This window comes from Phalacrocorax carbo, chromosome 2 (assembly GCF_963921805.1).
Source record: "Phalacrocorax carbo chromosome 2, bPhaCar2.1, whole genome shotgun sequence".
Classification (NCBI taxonomy): domain Eukaryota; kingdom Metazoa; phylum Chordata; class Aves; order Suliformes; family Phalacrocoracidae; genus Phalacrocorax; species Phalacrocorax carbo.
Window position 1 is genome coordinate 46,743,379 of NC_087514.1, and position 24,725 is coordinate 46,768,103.

Genomic DNA, 24,725 nt, shown 5'->3' on the forward strand with positions numbered 1-24,725 from the left:
CCACAATGGATAGGCACCATGTTACGGTAATGAAAGCATGGGTCAGAGCACACCTAGTATTATCTTTCAGCCACCAACTCTAGGTATAACGCTATATAGTGGAGGGACCCTGAGAAAGAGGGAAGGTATAAGAACTGCAGGAACCTATGGACTTCATTTTACTTCCTTGAAAGTAACCTTTCTTCTCCCATTGAAAGACAAGTCCACATGCACACTCACAGAGAGTGAGCATACAGCCACCTGGACGTGTTTAGAAATCTTCCACCCAAGCAGCAGCTTGAGGACTGCTTAACAAAGCTCTTTTTTGGTGCCAGATATCTCTGCAACAGTGCAATGCTTGAGGGAGATAAAGACTGAAAACAGAGAGCTGCCTGATCAGTATCAGGCATAGGTACGTTTCTCAGCAAAGGCCTGGGCACTCTGAGCTACTGGTGACAGAGGGCAGCTGCAGCTCGGTGGTCCTAGAACATAGCCTAGCAAGGACAGCTGCCCCTTCCAGCACGCCTCTTGTAGCCTTCACACAGAGTCAGCTGGAAAGTCAGAGAAAACATCCACTGACACAGGCTCAAGGATCATTTGAAAGATCTGGCCCTGTGAATATAAACCAAGAGCTTATTCATCCCAGGGTCATGAAGTATAAATTCAATCCCTGATACACAAGATTTGTGGTGCCATGAAGAGAGATAGAAAGGCACTGATAAGAATGGTTGAGTGTGAATTTTGAAGAGGTATTTAGGATGTCTCCTCTAAAGAGCACCATTTAAAAGGAGGGGAAATCAGCCACCAGGGCCTGTAATGCTCTCTTACTTCTAACAGAACTTTCCACAAGAAAAAAAAACCACCTTCACAAAGACATGCAGCAACATGCTGTAACTAGGTGCTGCAGCAACTAGTGATTCAAAAGGCTGGTCACAGAAGGGCCATAGTATAAGAAAAATCAGGTACTAGTGATGAACTGGGTTAGTTTCCACCTGTAAAGGTCACATGCAGAACACTGCTGTGGTAAGTGCCACCCATTGGAAGGCAACAGACACACATCATTGCTAGATGGACCGTGATCAAACAAATTATATCCTCCAGACCTCACAAGTGGTCCAGAATGAGTGAAACCAGCAGGAGAGACTGACTGGTGGGAGGAACAAGCCATTTAAGCAGGGGAGTATTTCTGGTAAAGCCTCTCTACAATTGACAAGAACCTCCCTCACCTCCCAGCCAAGAAACAAGAAGCTCTGACAAAAGCCATCCAGCATCCCTGTCATGAAGGGGCTGGACAGGCAGATTCAGCACCACCCCACCAGCATACAGAGGAGCCACATCTTCAGGGTCCTCTGAGATCTATGAAGAAATCCTGATCCAAGCCAAGGCAAATGGGTCAGCAACCTCTCACTGCTACAGTTAGCAGAATCTTTGAAATCACAGGGAAAGGTCTTTTTGGCAACAGTAGTAATAGAACAAACATGGCAAAGACCTTGGGCATAATTTCCAAAAAAGTCTGCTGTTTCACAATTGTGTGATCAAAATAGGCCTGTATTGTATGTATGCGTTTAGAAAAACAACCAGTAACTTCTTGGCAGGAGAAAAAAAATTTATTTAGGACTACTAAGAACACAGACATTAGTTCTGATTCAGAAAGTCACAGAGTCAGAGATCTTTGGAAGACAGTTGGAAGAATACTTCGGCGAATATCATCAAGTATTAGCCGCGTTATGATTTTTCCTAGGCATTTTGACTCTTGTCACTGCCAGAAACAGGATCCTAAGCTAGAGGAACTTTTGGGCTGACCACCCAGCAGATCTGCTCTTATGGCCATAGTTAATATTTAATTCCAGGTGACCTCTGGGATGTTGGTGTCTCACTCCAATTTGCAACCTGGACATGAAGTAGCTCAATTAAATCCGAAAAGATATTTCAAGAACGTGGGCGATGAAGTAGTTTTACTCTGAATGCATCAGTTTCCCTGGTTAGTTCCTTTCATTTCTGTTTATTATTTCAGTACACAGGGTGATGCTGCCCTTCAATCATATACCATGTCATATACCATGACATCAAAACATGTTTTGACGCAGTACTTTGCAGATGTTCTGCATTACTCTGAATTCCAGGAGGGTTAAAAAAAGAAAAAAGGAAAAAGAATCAAACAAAAAACAAATAAAACCCCCCTCCCCCCTTCCTTTGGAGATCATGGACCCTGAGATCTTGAGCCTTTTGAAAACTGGCAGAGTGAAGTCCCTTAATCTTCAGACCTAACAAAGTGGCTTCACAGCAGATGCATGTATTTAAGCCACATCAACACTGACTGTACATGGTCACAGATGATGCACTGGCGATGCCGAGGGCAGCCTAGGAGGGAGGCTAGGAAGAAAGCCAGTCTGCTTTGACTCCTAACAACCAAAAAGCAGTTTGAAGAGAAGAAGAGGAAAAACACTGAGGAGCACAATTTAAAAAAAAATGTTTAGACATTCTGGCTTCAGTGCCTGAAATACAATTCTAAAGTTTGTTTTAATAACTCTGTCACTACCAGCAAGGAAGACAAATGAGAAGAAAAATACAGAAATATGACTGCATATTTTATGTTTCTCTTGCTACACAGTGACAGGAAGCTGAACACACTGCAGGGAGGAGATCCCTGGGACCTGATGTATGGAAATGCATCAGATGTTGACATCAGTAAGACTCTACGCAGTTTCACCTCACTCAGGTAAATTTTGCTAAAATGTTATTGTTCAAGTGTTTCAAAAGAGCACCTGTAGCCTTAAATGGAAAGCTCTCAAAGGGAACAAACCCTCTTTAGAGTCAGTTGATAGAACTCCAGCAGCAGAGCCATCCCTGTGAGACCTACAAGGTGAGGAAAAGTGCTTTGGGTCAGGAAAAGTGCTTCAGGACAAGGTGGGGTATGCAACACCTCCCAGGTCCTGAAGAGGAAGCCAGGGCAGAGGGTAATCTATCACGTTCTGCACAATTTGAATATGTTAGCTGGGGTAGCCAGTGCACCTCCATGCAGATCAACTCAGGAGAAGTAACAGTACCACTACCACCACCACATCAGCAAAAGCAAACCAAAGGCAGGCTGGCTCTGTGACAGTGGGTATGCTTGAATTTTTCAATTTTCCATTCTTCCATGAGAATTTAAAAACCTGGCAATATTGAGGGCCTACGTCTCATCCACAGGGCTGAAGGACATATGTGCATCTCAACGTAACTGAACGTAGCAATAATACTCGAGGTAGAAATAGACATTCATAAAGACCACAGTACCAATGCAGAAAACAGTGAACTACAAGCACACAGAACAGATCTTACAAACACAGAAGAAAACTGGAATGTACAGCTCTGCTCCACTGAGCAATCTGGAAAAAAAAATACTCATATGCAAGCATGAATAATAGCAGAGTAAAAATTATTATCATTATTATTATTATTATCGAGATAGTAAAAAGTCTCTAGTAATAAAGAACACACACCCCTACCAGTAAATATACATATGGACTATCATGCAAAACAAGAATGATGAAATTAACAGAGAAACTCCTCAGCCACAAGACTTACCCCATAAGTCACATGGATGAAAGAAACCAAACAAGCAGGGCAAGAGGCACAAAGAAGAGTACTTCAACACCTTCCTTTTAAATCGGTAAAAAAAAATAATTATACTCATACAAGTAGAGCTTTCTGAAAAAACAAGACAAACTCATAAGAAAACCCAAGGGACTGGGAGGAAGATAAGATTGCTTGAAGTGATGTTAATCTTTGACAAACTGCTAACAAATATTTGTTTTGTGCATGTGCAAAGGCAGTCAGGACAACCTGTATTTGTTCTTACCAGCTAAATAGTCACAATGCAAAATTCTTGATCTTAATGATGTCTGAATGATACGAGAGATGGACAGATGCTTTTAAGAAAAATGCTGTTACTTTTGCTCAAAGAGCTATCAAACAAATCATATATATGAACTGCAGTTTATAAGCAATTTTTGTACTGTGCCTGACATGGTTAGTTGACATTTCTAAAGAACATGGCTGAGAAGTTAAATTATACCTTTACTTAACTGCCAAATTCTTCAGAAATATGAAGTACAAGCAATACAGGTGTTACCCTCAAGTCAAATTTCTACTAATCCAAGCTAAAAACTTTTATAAAATTACATTTCCCACTGGAAGTACACAGGATTTTGTGCAATTGATGTTGGGAATAGTAGTTACTGCACTAAGAATGACAGTCAACTCTGCATTTTGTTCTGAGGGATGGATCAGATACACATTATCGAAGTATAAAGTAAACAAAGAAAACCCCACTTTATGCCTTGTTTAATAAAGCAAACTAGCAACAAACTTCCGAATTTTCCTCCCTCGGTTATTTTTTTCAAAGGCATTATTTCATCCCAACATCATTTAATGTCTAATTGTCTAATCTGGGTTCCAAAACTGCAGTTAATAGACAGCCTCCTGGGACAGCACGTAGTATCTGCAGTTAGCCAAGCCTATGTTTTCTGGTTCACTCCACAAAGTTTTACTTTCATTCTCAAGTGTAAAAAGTATAAAATGTCAAATTACAGGCATAAATCAGAAGAAAAACATCCTTCTGCTTGGCATCCCATTATTGTTCTTCCTCCTGCCTCATGTAAAAGATTGCAGGTGCAGGCATAACAAACTCAGTGAACAGGTAGATACCAAGCAGACCCTTGCAATCCAAAGTGAACGCTGACAACCAGGTAGAGATTCCAACATATTCACAGCCTGTCCAAAAGCATCTGGTTGCTATTCTGATCTATACATGCTGTTATTCTTCCTGGGCTGGTAACTTCTGAAGCCATTCAAAAAGATTTTTCTCAAAAACACACTAAGTCTTGAAGGCATGATGGCTTCTTGCCACATCTATATTCATTTTAAAAAGGCTGCTGAATTTAGTTGTGCTTTAAACATTATACATTCTTTATACGAACATATGTAAGCTACTTTAAGTGACTGTGCATGCCATTATTGTTTCTCATAAGACAACAAAAACAATACAAAAAACTCTTGTTTGAAAAAGACAAGTTTACATTTGATTTTTTCCTTCCTAATGGTGTAATAAGTTCAGACAGTTGGGTAGCAGAAAAAAAAAAGCCCACATAAATTTGGCCACTGGCCATCTCTCTAATTTAAAGTATTAACTCTTAAGTAATAAAACAAACTATCAAGAACTACGAAAATAAGCAACAACTAGCAAAGCTCAGACTTTTGTGATTTTAGGAGAATTTTGTGTGGTAAAAGGATATCCTGTTAAGGACTACCCATGTTTTCTTCATCCACAGAGATGGATTTTTGTGCCAGCCTCATGGCATTCAAACTGCTAAAATCTTTTCCTCCCGTCACCTTAACTAGTCACTGACACTGGAAGGGGGGGAATGATTGTTTATGTCCTCTTTCGTAAGCCTTTCAGCCTTCCTGAAAATGTGGTGTTACATGTGAAACTCTGTCCTCATCTCCAGAGCTTCACCCTCCTCCCCTCGTGTGTGTGTTCCACTTGCCTCAGCAAACTGAAGAATTGTTGCCCCTTGAAGGTCACCTACCCCTGAGAGGAAGGAGCAATCTGAAAGGAAACATCAATGGTTTGGGCTTATTATCAGTTTATTAACCAAATTCAATTGTAATCCAATCCCAAACCTTAATCTCAGGCCAACAAATACCAAATACCTTATATCAGATTACAAATGCTAGAAAATAATATGCTTCTGCATTTTAGGTAAAGAACTGCTTTGATAACAACTGCAAGGGAAAGAAAAACAATAGGAAAGAAAATGTACAGAAAGTAAAATTTCAGAAGTTACAGAAGGAATCTACATTAATTTCCTTCAAATATTGTTGGTGTCCTCTCCTATAGATAGGAAAGTTGTCTGAATGTAACTCAGAAAAGCCTTATTTTTGTTTCTGCATCAGGCAATCCCCATATAACCAGCAGATGTTGACAGGAAAAAGGTTTGGGTTTTTGTTGTGGTTTTTTTTCCCTCTCTCTCAACTGCCCAGATCTCCTCTTTGCCCAAACAGGAAACTTCACAGGGAAGTTGCAGCGCTGCACACAGAAAAAAAGCTTGCAAATGGTCTAAAAGCCCTTGCACATCGTACTCTCAAACCATCAGCTTAACTGAGGGGAGACTTGCTGTTATGGGGACTGTGTACTTCTCAGCCTCTCTTTTATATCTTGTGAAGAAAAAAAAAATATCTAAATTTGTGGCAAAGAGCCTGACACCCATCTCTGTTAGAACTAAACCACAGCAAGCATCCAACCAACACTGTGTGGCATGGGCAAGCTTTGGTCTTCTCTCCTTTCAGGCCTCTGTCTGATATGGTTAGCTTCATTACGTAAGTGGAATTACCAATCACCTTGCAAAAATGCACACCCTTAGTGAGTGCCTATCCCAACACAGGGACAGGCTACCGAACTCAATTTTGACCCAAAAATTGTCAAAATGAAGAAAGCACAAAGATTTCTTCTACCCTGCAGAGTGAATCAGCTAAGAGTAAGACCCCCATGCACTGTATAAAACCCAGAAAGTGCATGCTGAAAGGAGGCGCTCTTTTCTGGAGTAGTGATTCATCCCAGTGACCAAGAGGCAGCCAAACCACAATGGCTACTTACAGAAAGGGGTCAGGGGAACAAACAGAAAGGAATTTTAAAAAAAATAAATCCAGAACAAGGTTTTTTTTTGATAACATGGATGTTGATATAACATAAAAGTAAACAAGAGCAAAACAAAGGTCTAATATTCTGTACCATGAAATGCCTAACAGGGGGAACAGCCCACACTTCTGGAAATGTTTTTCCTTACGTCTCAAATGGAAGGACAACTTCAAACTGATCTCATCTGAAATTGCTCCCCTTTGCCTTAGCAATTAAATTCTGGTCTGCATGTCTATGGGATATCCAAAATGACGTGACAGGTCTCCCAGCAACTAAGTTACTTCAGTCCTCCACATTAATCTTCAGGCTCCTTTGATAACTCATTGGAGTTTGTCATTTGAGAAGTTCTTTTCTCTACTTCTGTTGCCGAAGTCAGAAACGGTCCTGGAAACAGTGTGGTTTAGAAATATTACTGGGTAAAACAGAGGGGAAACAAAATCCAAGAAGAATCTCAGATTAGCGAGACACCCTTAGTATGAACTTAAAAAGATGAAAGCATAAAGTGGTATGCATTTGCTGTGCTGACACTTCACATTTCCAGACGAGAAGGAATTAGAAGGTTATCTAGTTACATTAGAAAAATTTCAGTCATTCTGACTGACATTTTTCAAACCAAACACCAATTTTATTTTGGTGACACGAAACAGTATGGCCATTCTAAGAACCAAACTACCAAAACAAATTTTGCCCTAGATGAAAAAATACCCCCAAAATATTATCACATCTATTTCAATGATTATTTTATCATCCTCACGCTTTGGAATAAGGATTGAGAATTGGAAGTAAATTTAGGTTGTGAAGTTGATGTGTATTCCTAAATTATGGCAGCCTAGCATCTTTCAGAAATTTTAGCAAATACTCACAGGGTAAATGAAACAGTAGTTTGTCCTAAAGACTTCTAACTTGCCCAAGTCCTTGTAGATTTTCAACATGATGACAAAAGGCATATCCCAGAAATGGATCATTTTCTGCCAAAACTAAATTATCTTGCAAACACTCATCAGAATTTTAAAAATGTACTGTAGAATAGAGCAAGGTATTTTCCCATAGCCCTTTTCTCATAAAATGCTAACAAATTCTGACTCATTTTCTGAAAGAAAGAATAATAATCAAAGAAAGGAATTCAGCCAGAGGCAGATGTTTAGCATGGAATATTGCATCTTAGAAGTTAGTCTAACAAAATGGTGTGCAGCCAAACACAAGGTTTTATAATGACATGTGGAGCTTGGACAAAAAGAATATTAGCATATTAGCAATGTTGCAGGTCTGTTACTATAGAGAACACTAAAAATTTTCATTTTATTAAAAAGAGACCTACTCAATATCAGTTTCTGTTCCATACTTCAGAAGAAGCAAGTGGATGTCCTCATATCACATAAGAATGATGAAGTAGCCCCTATCCATTAGTAACTCAGGTGGAAGATAAACAACATGCAGAAGGCTTGATTTGTTTTAAGTCAGCATGCCTATATAATTTTCAACAGAGCAGTTCTGAAAAGTTGGCTAAAGCCATTTCTGATTCCCTGATGTTACTGTCTAGTGAGCCTTCAAATACCGGGGAAATTCCAGAAGACTGAAAGGATGATGATATTGTGCTAGTATTCAGGAAGGGCAAACAAAGTGACCTACAATGACTGGAGACCAGCTAGCTTGACATCAGATCTAGGAAAAGTGACTGGAAAAATAAGTAAGCAATTAAGGTCAGAAATAGAACGTGCCATTGCACGTGGGTGGCATTTTGCACACATAGCATTCAAGTGGCCACGGGATGTAAGCTCTCTAAAGCTCCAGTGAAAAACTGTGAGACTAGCTTTAGCCAACAGTTTGGGTATGACTTAAAATTGTACAGCCTTCTTATGAAAAGCCAACCATTTTCACTACCAGTAACCTACCCTTTAAGTGGAATGCAAAAAAGAATATTTCAGAGAACTATCTTTGTGAATTACAGTTAGAGCTTCTTACCAATAGAAAATCGTAACCAAGAGCAGTTCCAGCAGGATTTGAAAGTAAACACTCATGCTACTAAATGATTTAATCAATTACATAAACACAAGTTAAAAAAAAAAAAAAGAACAGACTGTGTGGATATCACTGATTCAAGCAAATCTGTGGCTAAAAGAGGACCGGATTGACATACACAATGATACAGACTGCATGGTTAGCTGGGCATACTCAAATGAAGCAGACCTGGATAGAGCACAAATACTTCCCTGTGTTTAGGTAGAAGAAACACAAATGGTAGCTGGAGAGTGGGAAACTGGATCTCAGAAAACAACCGCTACAGAAGTTATGATACTACGCTGGAGAATCAATTCAACATGAAGTCTCAGTATCACACTGTGACCAAAGCCAAACCGGACTCAAACGCTTAATACAGGCCTTGAAGATACAGGAGGCTGAGTAGTGAACTGGATCAGGCCAGTGAATTTGATGAGACTAAAACTGGAAGAATACATACAGAGTAGCTGTCCTTGTTCTTAAGATCATGCTGCAAAGTTTGAGAGGGTACAGTAGAAAGCCATGCAAATCATTTGAAGTCTGGTAAAAATGCTTTAGAGAGACTTAAAGAGCTGTCTGTTTAGTTTATGAAAATTGTGAGGCAGCATGATTTTGCTATGCAAGTGCCAGAGAGGGAAAATGCCACATACTAAAGAGCTCTTTAATCTAATGGAGAAAGGCTTTACAAGAAACAAAAGAGGGGAACTGGAGCCAGACAAACTCAGATTTGGAAGAAAACCCATTTTAAAAAATTTGGGAGTAGAATTAAAGACAAACTCTCAGGGCAAGTGATAGATTCTCTCATCTGCATGTTTTCAAATTAAGACCAGAGGATTTTCTGAAAAATAAATGGAAGTTAGTATGTGCTCAGAAACAAGTAGCCTGCTTAATACAGAATAAATGCTTGACATTTTGTAGCCTACAGTCACGCATACATAAGCTGATAAAAACCCCTAACCCTTTTTTGACACTTTACAAATTCATTATTTCTCAAGAAATACTACTGAAAGGTGGTGCTGTCAGTCACCTGTAACTAATTTGCATAACTCCCAGCATTTCTTTTTAAGTGAAGTGCCCTCTGTAGTTATGCTCCACACTTATTTCATGGTTGGGTTCTATTTGTCCATATTTGCTGTCATTCACAATTTCAGCACTTATCCGTGAATACAGCTGACTTCAAAGAAAAATGAACAAGGAAAGAGGAAAAGGTGGTTATAAAGAAACAACAAGAACCAGAAAACCACACCCATAAATTAAACCTTGAATTGTCCTACAAACTGCTGGAAACACCATTTCCACACATGATGCTGGAAATCAAGGAGTCGTGAAAAGTCTAGATGGAGGCTATTTAAAACAAGTTCTTCACCCCTTACCTTCAAAGCATTTTGATAACTGAGACATTATAAACCACAGTATTTAGCAGAAATGCAGTATTAGCTCAGAAGACAATCAAGAGAGCATTAAACCCTCAGGGTCAGTGAGGGAAAACACACGAAGAATATAAACTTCAGTTGTACCCCTCTGTGGGCCATATATACACACATGTAATTATATACTTTCACGCAGCAGTATATGTATAATGCTTCTTACCTGAGGGGATTTTAGCATCCGAAATACATTGATGCCTCCAAAAGCTAATGGCAGATCTTTCTCTGTTCTGCAGTCGACATAACCTCTCAGCTAGCCCGCCCCTGCAGAGAATAAAGGAATGCTCAATTTTGCCAGGAATCAGCATTCAGTTTTGCCAAGTGACAAGCCATAGGACAGATGGAATTTGTATGCTTTTATGCTTAGAGACAGAAACATACAGTAAAACTACATTTTGCAGATTAGTTCTCCTAATTTTCATTTTCCAATGGATATACTCTCAATAAAACATACATTTAGGGTCAATACACACAATAAAACATTTACACTATCTGGGTGTCCAAAATCTCCAAGTTTTCAGTCCTGCCTCCGACAGCATTTTACAAAAGGTTCACCACTTTTCTTTGCACTTATGCACGTATCCTGATAGATACTACAGACAATTGTGAATTCAAAACAAACCAGTGTAACCACCAGTTATAACAGGTTGGGGTTTTTTTTCCTCACCGATTTGTTTGTCTGTTGGCAAGGAGTGATCACAAAAATATTCTTTTACCCATACTTGACCCTATGATTCATTTCACAAGCTAGGTCAAGTGTGCAGTTTCAGTGGTCTGAACACTCTCCAAGATTGAATTAATTTAGCATTCCCAAGGTGAGGAGCAGAGGAGTGGCACCTAGCACAAATGCATTTAAGGTAACACTAAAGCAATTCCTACCACTGGATTCAAAGCCAGAAGACATAATTTCTCACTTCAAGAACAAAAAGACAAATGTGTTGGAAGCTGTCTTTGGTCTACTACAAAGAGCTGAGGACTACTATGGGAGAATTTGAGTGTTTTTCTTTGGCTTCAAAGAAGTTATTTGCATAAAAACCTACTTCTTTCTTTCCTTATAGTGTAAGGTTTTCCACAACAAGTACTATCCAGTATATCAAAAAAGATTTCTGCTAAGGTGAAATGTGTCCTTGGGTTAAACTGGTTCAGGAATCAACAGAGATAACATACAACCACCTTATGACTATTTGTGCACATGAATAGAATTTTTTGGCTTAGGAAAAAAAAGCCAAATAGCTTGGTAAAGCTCACACTGCAAATGAGAAACTGGGAGGACTCACACCTGTGGAAACCAAGAAGGAGCTAAAAAAAGGACTAAGCAGCATTTCAGGTGGGCTGTAAAAATCTCTCTTTGCTTAGCAATTACTAAGCAATTTCACCTGCAGACAAGTCAACAGGTTATATGGAAGGTAGTTAGCAGTCTCAGCTGAATTTCTAATGAACAACGATATATTCTGCAAAATTGTAACTATCAAAAGAAGTATTAGATTGCATGGCTAAACATGTTAGTAGAAAAGACTACCAAATGAACACTCTGAAATACATGTGACCCAGAATGATCCACAAAAGTTCTGTAGTTTACATTACTGCATCTCTTCTATGGCTGGTGTGGTTCAGGCAGGGAAGAGAGAAACTCAGACTCTTTCAGAGGAGGAAAAAATCCCCAACCCCCCCAAAATAAAGAACCCATACTTAACTCGCTATAAAACCTGCTATATTAAGGAGGAAAATAAACAAAAATATTTAGGAAATCTTGGGCCCCACTGAACTTCCAGATAAGCTTAACAACCTTGTTTAATCCTGCTTTCAACGTGGACTTTAAGACGCAGGGGCAACCTAATACAGAGAAGTGCAATGGAAGCTTTGGTACCAACAACAGCACAGAACTTCATACAGGATAATTTACTCTGCTGATAACATTCTGCTCAGCCTCATTTCCCCCAAAGCTTGAGCACTCAAGCATTACTGCACCGCAACACTTCGTGGGCAAGACAGTTCTCCAAACTCCAGCAAACTGTCCACCCAGTTTCCCTTCTTGCCAGGGAACTGTTCTCAGATGCAGTTGTAATTCAGTTTGGCTGTGAGGTCTACATGAGCCATACTGGAATGGGTAGATGCCAGCTCGGCTCAGAAATGCAGCAGTTAAATGCATTTTGAGTTTGCTTGCTTAGGTCTTGCATGCATGAGTGTGCAACTGAACTCTGTGGCTGGACTACAGCAACACACAATACGGCTAGTAGCTCAAAAACTTGTTCTGCTGAAAGAAAACTGTTCAACAGGAGTGTTCTAAAACCCTACTCCATTCCCTTCACAGACAACAGTCAAAGAAATGTATTTTCTTTGCTCAAATAATGTTAGAAAGCCTTAAGGTACTTCCACAAGAGAGCAGCTATTACTGGATCACAGCCTGATTTTCCTCCCTTTCCCCGAACAGGGCTATGGTTGTGTCCAGTCAGTCAGTTCCTACTCTTCTGTGAGCCCACTACTCTGTCACCTATGTCAGGAATGCCCTACAGCACAAAGGAAAACAAGTTCCTGCTTTCGTGGCTATTGCACACAACAGTAATACACCATTCCTCTTTCAGGCCTCATACACCTACCTACCAGGGAGGCTCTCACTGACATAACTTCATTACTAAGTTGCTAACCATGTCTGTATTAGGATAATAGCTATCACAAAGCCCCATGAAAATTAAAACTGTACCTTTCCTTAGCAGCCCTTTGTGCTAATAAAATTCATTGATATTTATTGATCATCATCCTTCCAGTCACATTCCAAATGCAGTTAAAAATAGTATAAACAGAAAAAAATCATAAAGCATTTTGCATCTGCTTGGTTGCAGAATATAAAATATAACCAAGAATGCATTTATGAGAGGTTCTCAGCTGGTCACTGGAATTTTTTTTTATAATGTTTGTTTCATATATTGTGAAATTGGAAATTATAATTCAAGGACATGCCATGCACAAAAGGGATTTTCATGGCAAGACAGAGTTGGTAGTTTATGGTTTGTTTCTTTTAAAAGGTAGAAATAAAGACATTTAGCCACTGCTAGGAGGATCAACCCACTTTTTTAGCTCAAGCGTTAAAAAAAAAAAGGAAAAGGTGCTTTCTGTTATATTCTAACAGATTTGATGACAACAGCATTTGAAAACTACTAATTCTTTCTCATACCATACAGCTGCCCACATGGTTGAAAACACTTGTGTATGCACTGTGAGATTCTGTGAAGTATAAAGTCAGAGTCACTCCTGGCTGAGCAGATTAGAGATAAGACAGGTTACACAGAGCTTACACAAAACAGAGTATGGTATTAAACAGGTGCCAGCTTCAGTGTAAGAAGCAACTCCATGTTTTGAAAAAAAGCTAAATGATTAAAATTACTATTATTTTATTCCTAATTGCACATCTGTGGACTGTTAAATACCTAATCAGCTTTTATATTCAGTCTTTGGTAGTTAACTGGGTCTTCTGGGACTAACAGTCATTTTTTTGGCATAGACTCTATTCTATGGAAGTAACATTTTTATTATTTTGGTAATACAAGGTAGAGATTAATAATTTTCACTTTTCACTGTCCACTCATTATGCCTCTAAAAAATCCCCTAGCTTTCTTGGATTTTCAGGCTGCAGAAACTGGCTGAATTTTGCCAGATATGAAAGGTTGGTTGGTGGCATTAAGGGTAGAGACTGGATTCTACTGTACCAGGTCTTGGTTACTCTGCAGTCTGTATTTATTTACACCACTAGCCGCTTCAAAAAGTTTAGAAAAAGATATTCAGTTTCTTCTTTTGCAAAGATCTAGCTCTTACGATGCATTTAATTGTCCTCCGTGATGAACCCAACATCTGGTGTGTGTGTATATATATAAAATTGGCAAATAGATTTTGATTACTAATGTAAAATTTCTGTAATCAAGGGAACAGAAAAACTGTATTTAAATAACAAAACCTGTAATTTGAGATGCATACTTTACTGACCAGCTCTTCAGACTTGCCCCCAAAATGTTTTAATATGAGCAAATTGAGCACATTTGGCAAATCGTTAATGCAAAGGCTGTTAAGTGAAGCCAAACTGCTCAGATACAATCTCCACTGCCCACAGACTTTTTATTCTTAATCATGAAACTTAATCAGTACAACTAACTTTATTTAGGAACTTTTGTTCCTTTAAATCCCTGAAGGCAGACAGATTTAACATGCAGGGAGCCATGTGCTATTTCTGTACTAGATCTGGGCTTGTTAAAATACTGTATTTAAAACAACACATTGCCATTACTGTCCATGTGCAACAACATCCACATAAAAGACAGCTTTGATGACCATAAGAAAGCTCAGCATCTAGTACAAAAGTTTCTGGTGGTTGCCCCTTTCCACAAATTCTGACAGCAAGACTGAGTCTTCTGAGTCCTTCTTCTGAGTCTTTCTGAGTGAGAAAGTGTGTTTTGTGCCACCATGTGACAAGTATCACCAAAAGGTAACACTGAGCCTGATCTGTGACTCTCAGGCTGCTGGACCCTAGCTTCCAACTCCAATGAGGCTAATAGGGAAAAAAAAAGAAAAAAAAAGAAAGAGTATTAGTGAGTACACTGTGTTTTGAAAAGCCATTTTCAATCTTTCTGAAGTGCTGGAGATCTCTCTGTGTTTATTTATTGAGGTTTTCATTCAGCAGGGCGCTTACCAAAAATAACCTCACGTTCTTCCAAGTTTACTCCTTTCCAGACTTCATGTGAATTTAATAACAGTGAACACTTAAGCATCTTATTACTGAGTTATCTCCTCGTATACACTATATTCAGGTCCCTGTGTACTGCAAAAACTATAGGTTACACAAATATGCATCCCCATCTCAGGACTGGGCAATTTCCCTCCTCAATTTTCTAAGCAAGGACAGAACTCCTCTCACATTCCCAACTTAACTGGTGAATTAACTGACTTCTGCAACATTCAGCTGTCCGTTTCCACTCCATAGGTTGCTTGCTAAAGGAATAGAAAGGACCCCTAACCGTGCTGGCATTTAATTTGTCAACACTGCAAACCCATCAGCTATTACCAGCTAGTTTACAATTTGCAAAATAATAAGCAACACTGAATGCTGACAGTCACTACCAAGCGCTCCTTTAGTGCACAAAATAGCACGGGTATGTATATAAGACGTGATTGAAGAACGTTGGCCAGGAAAGTGCAAGTCTCCTCTACAGAGGCCCACGTCCTCTCCAGCACAGAAGAGAATCTGTTGACTTTGTTAAGTAACAAGGGATCAGAACGAGTAATTTTTGCTTTACACGTCAGCCCCACTCAAGCTCTGACTCAACTGCTATATTTATAAACTTTCACCTTGGTTGAACCACCTTTACCATGACTGCTGGCATTATTCTGTTTCTTAAATGTGGGCTGCTTTTCTGGAATCAAAGCATAACACAATTTCTCTTCCTATGTGACAGAACAAGCAAAGGACAACATAGACAGCAATAATTTTAAGTCCCTATAAAACTTGTCAAGTAATTATACTCTGCTACAAGTTCTGGGGTCTTTCCCTTGGAAAGCAGTCAGTGTCTCTCCCAACCCACAATTTCCATGTCAAATCAACGGCATCTGAGGTACACACCTAAAATGAAAGGAAAATGGAAGATGTGTACTGTAACACAAATGATATTTTCTAACACACAGCTATCAACGGCCAGTTGCATCTGCCAACACAAAAATATAGAGAAAAGACCTTCCACATTCATTTGAAAAAATTACAGACTGAGTAGAAAGGCAGTGCAATGATTTAGTAAACTGTACCGGATGCTGGATTTTGTTGCACACCAGTTGCTTATATTTCAATGCTCTGATCTATTGTACTCATCCAGAGTCATTGGTTTTGGTTTTTTTGTGGTTGTTTTTTTTTTTTTAACACTAGCCAAATCAACAAGGCGGACATACTGAAAGCCTCTTCTAGAGTCTTAAGGTTTCAAGGATTTGGAGTCTCTCTTAAGAGTTCAATATGCTAAAAGTCTTTTCAAGTCTGTGTAGTCTCTCACCACTCTTTTCAATTGTTCCAAAAGCAGGTCACCTCCATAAAACATATGTGGATCAGAGACACCATTTTCATGAGTCCCCATAAAACAGTGAGAGCTAGAGGTATCTTTCAACTACTGCATTAGACAGAAGTGACCAGTTACAGAATTTACAGTGTCTTCAGCCGTAAATTCCAACCAGCATATACTAGTGACATCCTCAATACCACCTTTAACAATTAAACTTTTGCAAGAAGTGTCTGGACACTATACCACAATTATTCCTACAAATCAAAAATAGTTCTTTGTCGTAGACACCAAAGCTTCATCACTCTTGTGTAGTGAGATTTGGTTTCTAGGACCTAATTGCCTCAAACACTGCAGAGGAAAAGATATATGAGGGATTACAGTCATAACTGCTGAGAATAGGGTGGGTGAGCGCTTTCTACATCCCATATGGCCTCCACTCCACTCCAAGATTTTAAGTAAAACTTTATAGGTGGTTGACTTTCCCACGCCCCTACTTAGCCAAGTTATCTCACAGAAAATATCTGAAATAATTTAGGAACATCTTCGGAAATAGGTAAGCTTTTGGGGCCTGCTCCTTTCATAGTTTTCAAAACACTGATCACCTGTTCTTAACAGCCACTGAAAAATAAAGAAAAATCAACCCTACAATTGAAAAGTTTACCACAGCTCTCTGGCTCTTCAGACTCCTTAGTAGAAAAAAAATATTTCAGATTGTCCTACTTCTTACAGCAGAGGCTCTCAGCAGAAGTAAGATGATCTAATAAGGAGAGTCCTTCCAGAAATAAGTTACCCCTTTTGGCAGGTATAAAAGAAAAAACATAATCAAGTCCCAGACTCACATGCACAATTTCTCATAGAATAGAGTAAAAAAGTTAAGAGGAAGACTCTGCAGGAACCAGTTTTGAGGGGAACAGCCATGCCCCACGAGATAAGGGAAGAGCCTTCCCTTTGGGTCTGAAGGTTTTGGCTTGCCTGAGCAGAGATCTTGCATAGAAAAGAAAGTTCCACGGTTAAACAAACCAAAGGTGCCAAAATGACTTCTCTGGGATGGGGAACAATTGCACCCTGCTAAACCATTCCAATTGGTAAAATACATTACCCATGAAATTGAAGAAATCTGTCATTTTAATGAAAGTGGGGGTGTTTTTTTTACTAAATGTGGGGTTTTTTCCTCTTAAGACCAATCATCTGGTACAGTGAAACCATCCACACTTTCTATAAAAGAAAAGACATTTTAACTTTCAGTAAGTGCAAAATAATTTACCCGTGTACATTGCCAGTGATTACAAGTGGTACATCTGTAGTGCAGCCATTATATTCTTCAGTTATATTCTCCTAATTCAACAAGAAAGTCACTAGCAAGGAAAACTTAATCCAATAGTTAAAATCAACATAAGAACATGACAGTCAAAAGGGCTAGCGTGTTGCTGTACACCTTCATGCTACTTGTGGATGCATTTAAAAAAGAACAGACCCAATTTTAGAGTAAAAGCCTGCTTCATTTGTGCCAGCTCCTTCCTCCCTTGGCAACTTCTTTGATCTTCAGGACCTCAGCTGGCCTCATATCACAACCGGGTTTCATTTTACTGCATGTAGTACCAGGACATTCTGTAATTTTCTCCTCTTTTGATAACAAAAGTTAATTTTAGCAGATCAGATCTGTAAGTGGTCTGCATACAAGTAGAGATGAGATAATTAAACAGGATATCCCACGATTTTATTTCACTATTAAACTAAAAATGGCCACTCAAATATTTAAAAGAAAAAACAAAAACAAAACCAAACAGAAAAAGCTAAAGCAGCTATTCTTCACAACTAAAAGCTCTTGCAACGTGACAGATTTAAAAGAGGGTTAACATTATATAACTTAAGATATCTTTTTCCCGCACTGAAACCCAGACTCTTTTTTTTCTGATGGAAATAAAACCTTACTAGAAAATGCAAACAATTCAAAAAACCTTTAAGAAAGGTTTAGCTGTAGACCAGAAAAGCTGAGTGTGTGCATTTTGAGTTTTCTTTTTAAATACTGAATGAATCCAGTTATTGGTTTAATCTATGTAACAAACTTTCAGACTTTCAATACTCTTCATTTCTCCCTTCTTTCACATGGGAACTTCGAGAGACTTAGAACTAGTGCAGTTTTAGATATTTCACTCCGTAGCATTAACATGAATTCCAAATCTAAAAAGAAGAGCTCCCTGAAAACTGTTATTTGCAGCATATACTCTCTCCCCTCAGGTTTGCAAATCACTTGTATTATTTTCCCATGCAGTGTTGACTCAAGCTGAGAAACTGAAACGTTGTGGTGGAATAAAAGGGCAGGAACACCTACACCCTACACCTCTTGACCTGATCACCAAGGCAATTCACCTCCATATCAAGTACCACTAGCAGCACTTCTTTATCAAATCTCTTAGTAGCTCATGGGTGCGATACAATGACATTTATCTCTCAGCATACTGGGGAAAATTATACTACTCCTACTCCATCCATCACCAATTTTGTTTAAATAAAGGAAGGTGGTGACACAAGATGGCATATAAAACCAATGTTTAAGGTGAGGATGTCCAGGAGCCGTCGTATTGATACCTGTGAATGAAAGAGATGATACTTTGCCTCTAGCATGCCAGACTGGCACCTCCTACAGCACTGCCCTTCAGGTTGCTTCAGAATCTGTCCAGGACCACCAACACCCCTGAAGGACAAACACCACCATACAGGCTACCTGCTCTCCCCTGTGGACCGTGGTAGAAATAAGAACAATCTTTACTTAGAACAGTTTTGAAAACAAAAACTAACATTACAGGGGATACATGAAGACATAGGAGAATTTGGCAAAAGGGTACAGAACAGACCAGTCAGCAGGAATGGTGGGGAGGAATTGCTTCTGTCATGCCTTTCTTTTCTGCAGATGCTAATCACTTTCCAAAACTCCACTTAACTCCTAGAGCAGAGGATGATTGCTACGTGTGCCTTCCAATTTTGCTCACCATAAACAATATTGAATATTGTACATGTTCTTTTGGTGACATAGATGGGTTTCTCATTTTCACTCAAAGCTGTTGAATTTACACTCAAACTTCTAACACTAGGATGAGCAGAATTTATTTTAATCATCCATAATCAGCTTACTTTTGAAGATTTCTGTTGGTAGGGTTACATCTTAATTTTTGCAGTGTATGACAATTACATCTGGAATAGGATCAAACAAACAATACTCTTTCCTCCCATCCAGACAACTACCCATTTCCATTTTAGCACCAGGAGGATTCCAGGAGGAGAGGACAGTAGAAAGTAACTTATTTGCATTTTTCCACAGACTGTTAGGGCTCTTTTCTCTGGTTTTTTGTTTGGTTTTGGTTGTGGTGCAGGTTAGTTAGTGAGGTTTCTTTGAGGTTGCATAGAAAATGTAGACATTGAGGTAACAGGAGCATAGCTGTAATCAAGTAATGCAAATATAAACACGGATTGCACTGTGCCTGAAGAATTTGGAAGAGACTGCTACACACGGTAGAAGACTTTTTCAGAAAATATAAGCTAAATTTTTTTAAAATATTCTCTCTACTTTTGAAGATGGCTTTAGTCATCTCAAACAGCAGAGAGAGATGAAAATAGAAATAACTTCTGTTTTCTTAAAAGTGGAAACAAAACTACAGGAGGCCTATTCTACCCGTATCAGGACTGTTCCATGAAGTAGGCATACTTAATGTGGTCTGGATTTGGAGTAGAACCTCTCGCACAGGAATTCACATAGGAAGGCAGCGGCTCTACCACCTGCACCATCTCTGCTCAACCCATGCTTCCTTAACCACCAGCCTGGAAAAGAGAGCCCAGCTAAGCAGAGGCTCTCAGCTCTCTTCACCTACTGCTAAGCTCCAAATGGTCCGAGTGGGAGCCTGTGGGACAGATCCAGCTTGAAGGATGATTTCCCCTGCTCACTGCTGTGGCCTCAGCCTGCAGCAGAGGTGGGAAGAAAGGAGAAAGGACAGGCCAACAACTGCTGTGTAACTTTAGCTATATAACCAGAAAGAAGGGGTTGTCACTTCATCAATCAAGAAGCTGACAAACCTTTCCCCAAACTGGCCTTCAATCCACAGCACTGAAAACCTAAGCTTTCCTATTGAGGATGCAGACTTTTACATCCACTGTTCGCACACCAATGCAAACATTCTCAACTGTAAAAGGAAGGATGGCAATGAGAGGCACATGGAATTAATGCCCTGAACAGGAAGAGTGAAAAGATGACAATTACCTGGACAAGCAAAATAACTAGATAAACAAAACTCATAACTGAAGAATTTCCTGCCCGCTTCCCTGTTCCCAAAGGAACCCAAGGTGAAACCCACAGGACGGAAGAGTGCAAAACCCTGCAAGCTCTGCTCCTCCGGCCACTCAGGACAGATTACATTCTATATCATTGTGGTTTCTTTGGTTTTGTTTGTTTGTTTTTAAAGCTATTTATTCTCTTATACACTTGTTTCAGAGTATCTCTGCTGTAAAATATATTTTTGCACGAAGACTGTTGATAGTAGGGATCATCAAATGGAGCTGGTAGGTGCAGATTCACATCATGTTTAAGTCCTAACCCTGGGATGTTATTGAAGCAGCCAAAAGTTTTTATGGCTTCAGAAAACTGGGCGAACTCATGAAAAGACAAACCCACTAAGGGCAACAAACAGCTCCTGAGTAATAAACTGCTGAAAGCTGGAAGAGCATCTGGGCAAAATACCACTATACGTTTGTCCTGTTCTTATTACCCTCACACGTACTTGCTTTTGGCCACTAACAGGCATTTTTGTGGGCTACAGTTTTGGTCTGACCTAGTACAGTTGTGTCTTTATGTTTTTAAAGTAACAAGAAATAAAGCTTGATTGCACAAGCAAAACACTTAAGTATAGGCATCCTCACTAATTAGGACTTTCAAATCTGTTCCTTCAGTCAGCGTTTTGAAATAGCCAAAAACATTTCTAGAGAAAAATAAGGTATGGCTATTTAACCAAAGTGAATATTTACTTCTAAAGTAATTGATTGATTGATTACTGTATATAGAATCAGCTGTAAAAAAAGTAAGAACACACCACATTGTTAGAAATACAGCAGATATCTACAGCAGCACCGCTGGTAACTGTAGTCTCCATAGCTTGAGGCATACCTTCACATATACCATTTAAGTTAAAGCAACTGTTGTTAATTCAATATAGGAACCCTGTCATTAATTCAATATAAGAAGTGACCATTTCTGCACTGTAAGTAGCAAGAGAAATAGTGAATTGTGAACATCAGGCTTCTATTGTTTAGGCTCAGGCTGTTTTCTTTCAGCAGTTAGATATATTTTCAATGTATTTAATTTAGTCTCAGAGGTTTAAATTTCAGATTAACAAATACATCCCACTTTTGCCTAAAAATCATTCTGTCCTGCACTATTCAATCTTCCATCCCTTTACAACAGTATTTTGGATAATTTTACCCTGACAAATCTGGAGAGGACCAAAGAAAAATCAGAGGTACAGTATTTCTGCAGGCGATATGGAGAGGCACAAAGCAATAAAATGATTACAGGCTAAAACAGAAGTATGTCCACTCACACATCTGTAAGGCACTGTAAAACATTATTAGAAGTGCAAAAAGCATATCAGTTTGTACACAGCAGTTAAAGATCAAGAACTTTCACCACAGACTGAAAGCTGAACTGAGTTCTTTCTTGCATTATTCGCTTGTTTACAGACAAATGACATTCTTTAAGTTTTTTGAATCTGCATCTCTAAAATGTTTATCCTCGAAATGCACTCCTACTCTTCTGTAGGTATTCTTTTACTTACAATTAAAAAAAAACAACAACTCCTTAAGGTGGACAGCGCATTTACCTCAGTAGCTTCCTCTTCTTTGCGGACTCGGCGGGGGCTCGGGGGGCCTTGCCCGCCTGCTTCCCAGGGGTGCGGAGAAGGGCCTGCGCAGACCTCAACCACTCGCTGGCTGGTCGTGCTGTAACATCCCCCATGTCTGCTCCTGACCTTGACTGTAATCTCTTAGTGGATCCTGGAGCAGTGGTTGCCAGGCCCGTCTCTCCTTTTCCCACGCTGTCATTATCAGATGAATACTCAGAAATTTCTGTCGAAGTTGTCTAAACAAATAAAAATATAAACCTACTGAAACAGAGTACTACTGAGATAGTACAGGTTTATGTAGGCAGTTATTTATGTCCCCAGTAATCCATAAATTGAATACCAATTTATTGATTAATATAACTTGCACAACTTCACCTGCACATTAATCCTTTCTAAGTCAGTATGAATTCCTGAATATAAGGACTGTCTCTTGAGGGACAACTGGGTGAGTAACATTTATTTTTTCAAACAACTAGATCTGGAGGATTTATCAAAATGATAAGCCAATGCTTATCTCTATCAGAAGTTTCCAGACAGGTGTCAGAATTAAAGCAAGTTTTCAGGAAAGCAGAAAGAGACTAAGGAGTGACAGGGTTTGTGACTGGCAGGAAAGCTGAGAGAAAGGGAACTTTCACATCAGGATTCAAATAAGTAGGAAGGCTGGCTTCTGTAGTCTGAATGGTGGGAAGAAACACATGCCTCTGTTGAGAACTCAGAGCTGGCAAAAGTATGTAACTATTTGTTAAAACAAGATTTCGACCACTAAAGCTGGCCTTCACCCCTGTCCGGCAGGCCTAGAGCTTCCCAGGAAGTTTCTGAAGTTGAGCATAAGCTATCGGGCCACATCCAGGTAGCTCCAGCAAGAATCGATCACTGCTCAGCAGCCAGGGCCATGAGCAAGTGGGGCTGGAGTTCAGACTCTCAAAACCTCACTGGAGCTCTTCTCCCAGAAACTCACAGGACACAGTGAACTCATCCCACTGAGGGATGGATGAGAGGAGAGGACAAGAAGGCCCAAAAACAAGTCTGCAAGAGACATGGAAGGCTGAGGGGAGGGCTGGCAGGGAAAATTTACCTCCTGCCTCAGCTTGTTTTACTCTCCTGTAGGGCTCCTGCACAAGCAGGGAGGGCAAGGCAGCTGTGTTGACACCCTAAGATGAGCTCTGCACAGTGATTACGTACATTATGCTCTCTTGGCCCAGTATTACAGTACTGAGTATTAAGCAAAAATACTTGGAAAGTAGCATTTTACCTAGTACAGAACAAAACAATCTAAACTCTGAAATAGGCAGAAGACTAAGAAACATGAGCTGGGCTCAGTCTTCAGGAGCAAGTTGGAAAAAAAACCAGACCCACTCTGTGCAAGTTCTGGTGGGGTAGGCATAGTAACAGTCCCATCAGTGGGATCACCAGCACTAGCCCAGCTCAAGGTGTCTTGCACAAAACTGTCTGTAGAAGAGGCAAGTTAAGCAATTCAGACTGATTCTTGAAAGAATCAAAACCCAATGCAAAACATTAGGTTCACATTATCAGCTGGGAACTGGAAAACCCCAAAGACTGACTTTGCTCCAGATCATGCTGCCCCGATCACAGAACAGGTCCTGAAAAAAAATTAGCCTCTTCCTCTGGTCTAATGCAGCAAGCAGCTCTCCACACAGGTTGCCTGACAACTGGCTCAGATAAAGACTTTACAGATAAAAGAGTAAAGGGAGCGCAATCACTGCATTCATTAATGCTTTTATATGTTATTAATTAGTATAATCATCTGAAACCAACATTCTTCAACTGTGCACAAAAATGAGTTCAGCTTTTGCCAGTTTTCATACATTCTTCATGTAAATGATGAGACACCACATTCATGTTCTGAGAACTTACCTAAGTGTTCTGGAAATTGGAAGGACCTTTTAAAGTTATCCAGACAAGGAGAATAGCTAAAAGACTGTAATTAATATCAGCCTGTTTTATACACAACACAGTCAACATTCGTCCCTTGGCAACAATATTTCTCTGAAAACAAACTGCTTCCACAATGGAAAAGAGCCAGAATAAAATAAAAGGTTTCAAACACTATGAAAGCAGTAAGGAAGCACTTCATTCTTAAAACACCATTCCAATGCATTCTTTTGCTTTAGGAATGCTTTAATTTTGTTCGAACTGCTATGATATCCACTGTACCTAAAAGAAGGATGCAAATATGGATTTCTTTGGCAAGTGAAATGCAAATGAGGAAAGCCTTTGGGATGTGCTTCAAGTTAAGCACATTTTAATCCTACTGTTTTAAGAGTTAAGAAGCTTTCCTAAGTAAAGATTGTCTAATAAAATAATTTAATTCTTCTGCTAATATTTATTATTGCATACTTTTTTAGATTTAACTTCCCCACGGAATCCATACTTCGGGGGTTTTGTTTTTAGTTTGTTTGCTTGTTAGAGTTTGTATTGGGTTTTTTTTTTAATTGGTTAGTTGGAAATTTTTCTCAAAAAAGGAAGCTATAAAAATTAAGGAAAAAAAAGAAAAACTTGACCTTCCCACTCCGTACATTATTTAACTGTAGCCACCATCAGAAATAGAGTCTGAAGAGAAAAATGTTTTCAAAACATACAAACATGATTTTCCAAGTATCCAGTAAATGAGCTGGCATGTCTACCAACATTATGGTGATAGGCAGCTGACAAAAAAAGAATTCATTTTATTTCTTAGGTTCATTTCAACAGAACCATGGATAAATAG

General features: G+C 39.3%; 1 protein-coding gene across 4 annotated transcripts in view; it reads right to left on the reverse strand.

Annotated features, from left to right (window-relative positions):
- The window catches only part of SPIDR (scaffold protein involved in DNA repair), a 210,085-nt gene that overhangs the window by 131,278 nt on the left and 54,082 nt on the right, over positions 1-24,725 (reverse strand). For all 4 annotated transcript variants that reach the window (XM_064442752.1, XM_064442755.1, XM_064442754.1 and 1 more), the window contains exons 6-7: positions 21,977-22,233; positions 10,247-10,347 (exon numbers count right to left, since the gene is read on the reverse strand). In XM_064442752.1, coding sequence (XP_064298822.1) covers positions 10,247-10,347; positions 21,977-22,233 — 358 coding nt within the window. The remainder of the gene's footprint in view (positions 1-10,246; positions 10,348-21,976; positions 22,234-24,725) is intronic.